The sequence below is a fragment of the Electrophorus electricus genome, chromosome 14 (genome assembly GCF_013358815.1).
Source record: "Electrophorus electricus isolate fEleEle1 chromosome 14, fEleEle1.pri, whole genome shotgun sequence".
Lineage (NCBI taxonomy): Eukaryota > Metazoa > Chordata > Actinopteri > Gymnotiformes > Gymnotidae > Electrophorus > Electrophorus electricus.
In genome coordinates this window covers 5,657,501-5,660,000 of record NC_049548.1, presented here as the reverse complement: position 1 = coordinate 5,660,000, position 2,500 = coordinate 5,657,501, and the positions used below count along the sequence as shown (strand labels likewise).

At 40.3% G+C, this 2,500-nt stretch overlaps 1 protein-coding gene across 4 annotated transcripts in view; it reads right to left on the bottom strand.

The window, feature by feature from the left end:
- vti1a (vesicle transport through interaction with t-SNAREs 1A) overlaps positions 1 to 2,500 on the bottom strand; it is a 103,257-nt gene that overhangs the window by 79,891 nt on the left and 20,866 nt on the right. For all 4 annotated transcript variants that reach the window (XM_027026220.2, XM_035533517.1, XM_027026221.2 and 1 more), the window contains exon 4: positions 1,496 to 1,573. In XM_027026220.2, the coding sequence (XP_026882021.1) occupies positions 1,496 to 1,573 (78 nt within the window). The remainder of the gene's footprint in view (positions 1 to 1,495; positions 1,574 to 2,500) is intronic.

The following is a 2,500-nucleotide window of genomic DNA, read 5'->3' as shown; positions in this document are numbered from 1 at the left end:
CATTAAATCTAGCTAAAATGCAATTTCCTTCGGGATCAATAAAGTGTTATCTTAAAATAAACCAAGTATAAAATGTATGCATCTTGAAAATGCACATTAAATTGTATATTTGGTGAAACAGCCATTGTGTTTTCCACTCCAAAATATAATACAAATTTTATCAAAGTAAACAACATAAATGGGCCTATTGAATAATAATTCAAATAACGTTGCTCATTGTGAATTGAGCGAGTTTTAAATTAGAAGAAAATATGGTGAAAAGGGGCAAGTTGTACATATTTAGCTCTTTTGGCAGTAATTTGATAAGAACCATCACTGTGTGCAGTACGCAGGCTCATCTGCTCTTAACTTCCATAGGTCATGTCACACACACTGATTTGTGCCATTAATTTGGAGGGAATATGCACATCAATTATGTATCTGGGCTAACCATACATATGTTTGTAAGATGTGCAGTGCAAGGGTTATTAGTGAAATGGTAATAAGGAAGAAATCAAAAACAAAAAGGCAACTTTACTTAGCTTAGGGGCCAGTGATCTCACTATACATTCACAAAGAGCCCACTCTGTCAAGGAGTGTGAGGGTTTCTACATACGCATCTGACAGTAGGCTTCTTCAACAAAGTTGGGAAAAAAATGTAAATGCAATAGAATTATTTGAAAGAGCTTGTTGGGAATCTAAAAGCCATTGTGTAGGTAAGAGGCAGAGACTGCATCTCTAGTATTAAAATGACTGATTTGTAGTTTGTTTGATGTAATACTTCAGAGCAAGTTCAGTTTCTAACAATATATGCCTTATATTTTTAGCAGTTAGAACAGGTTTAAGATGTTTTTTTTTTTATTTTTTGAATTGATGAATCTGATTGGCTGCATAATGTTTTTATTTTAAAATCCACATTAACAGTACTGAATTTCTAACAGAGCTGTTGTACATAAAGAGGTGTCAGGCTTGAGAAAATAATTTTAGTTGTCTATCAACAAATAAATTTTTAATTTAGAGACACTAGCACTACTAATTGGTTTATTTTATGTATTTATATAGTTTACATTTCAGTTTATTTTTTAAGTGTTCCATCTGTAACCTAAACATATCTGTTTTACAATACTGTTTAAATATATTAAAATATAAGAATTTACTTGGCTTCACCGCTGCTTGTGTTTAAAGACTATGAATGCTGCATGTTTTATTTTTGTTATTTTTTTTTCATTTTTGGGTGGGAGCATCTTTAGAAAGATAAGCACTTGCGCGGATGGCGAACAGCTGGGAGAAAGGAGAAATATGCCCCAATCTGGTGCTGCCCAGACGACGGTCAGAGCCGGGGGCCCATTCAACGTTGGCCAGCTTTGCATTAAACAGTGTTGCTTCTGCATGACTGGGTGCCAATGCCAGAGAGGGTCTGAGAAAGGGCCCCTCACGGCCCCTCATGGCCCTGACCCGCCTTCACTCCAAGCAGCCACCCATACCGGGTGCCCAAAGCTGCTGATTAGCGCCATACCTGAGTCTCAGAGGAGCCCCCGTCATCCCCGAGGAGCTCGTTCCGCACCTCATCACTGTAGGCAATGCGTGACCTTTTCTGCAATGAAGAGAGAGAGAGAGAGAGAGAGAAGAAGAAGATGAAGAAGAGGAAGCAAAAGAGAAGAGGAGGAAGAAGAGGGTATGGGGCGAAAGAAAGAAAAACAAGATTTCATTCAGATGTCTTCAAAAATACACATTTCTGAAGCACGAGAGCCCCCTAATGGATCAACAAATGAAACAAATGCTTCTACCTATCGGTGGCTAGAGTGTGCATGCTGTGCTCATGATAAAGGTATACGTGTGTGTGTGTGTGTGTGTGTGTGTGTGTGTGTGTGTGTGTGTGTGTGTGTAGCCATTCCAGTTCAAGTGAATCGGCACCATGGAAATAATGGAAAAAGTGCCCCTTCCACTTAAATAAATAAAAAGTGAAGAATGGTGAACCATAGGAGGAGGCAAAGGCAGGGAGCGTATTAGAAAAGTATCAGTTGTCAGAGGGAAATCTGTTCTGGGGGCTGTCACTGCTGTCAGCCCTGTACTCTGGCAGACCCTGTGATAATGCAGAGCCGGGGAGCTAGACAGAGAATAATTCATCACCCAGGTTGATGCGATTGGCGTGCCATCAGATTTGGGCTCACTCCCCTGGTCTCCTCCACTACAAGGTGGAGAGGGGAGAGAACGCCATGTCCAAAAAGAAAAGGAGAAAAACACACACACACACACACACACACACACACACACACACACACACACACACACACTTCAGAGTATGACACCTCCAATTCTGAAAGAGCACAAGCTGTGTATGCCATGTTTACAAACACAGCCAACCTCTTCAAATACCCTCCAAACCAAACACAGAATGGTGCTAAGAAATAAACAGTGTTTACTAAGCCCTCTGTTCTGAGCTCTAGTGGGCTGCCATGCCATGAATGGACCAACACAGGCAAACAGGTGCAAGCTGAAGCACCTTTTAAATTTTTTTATT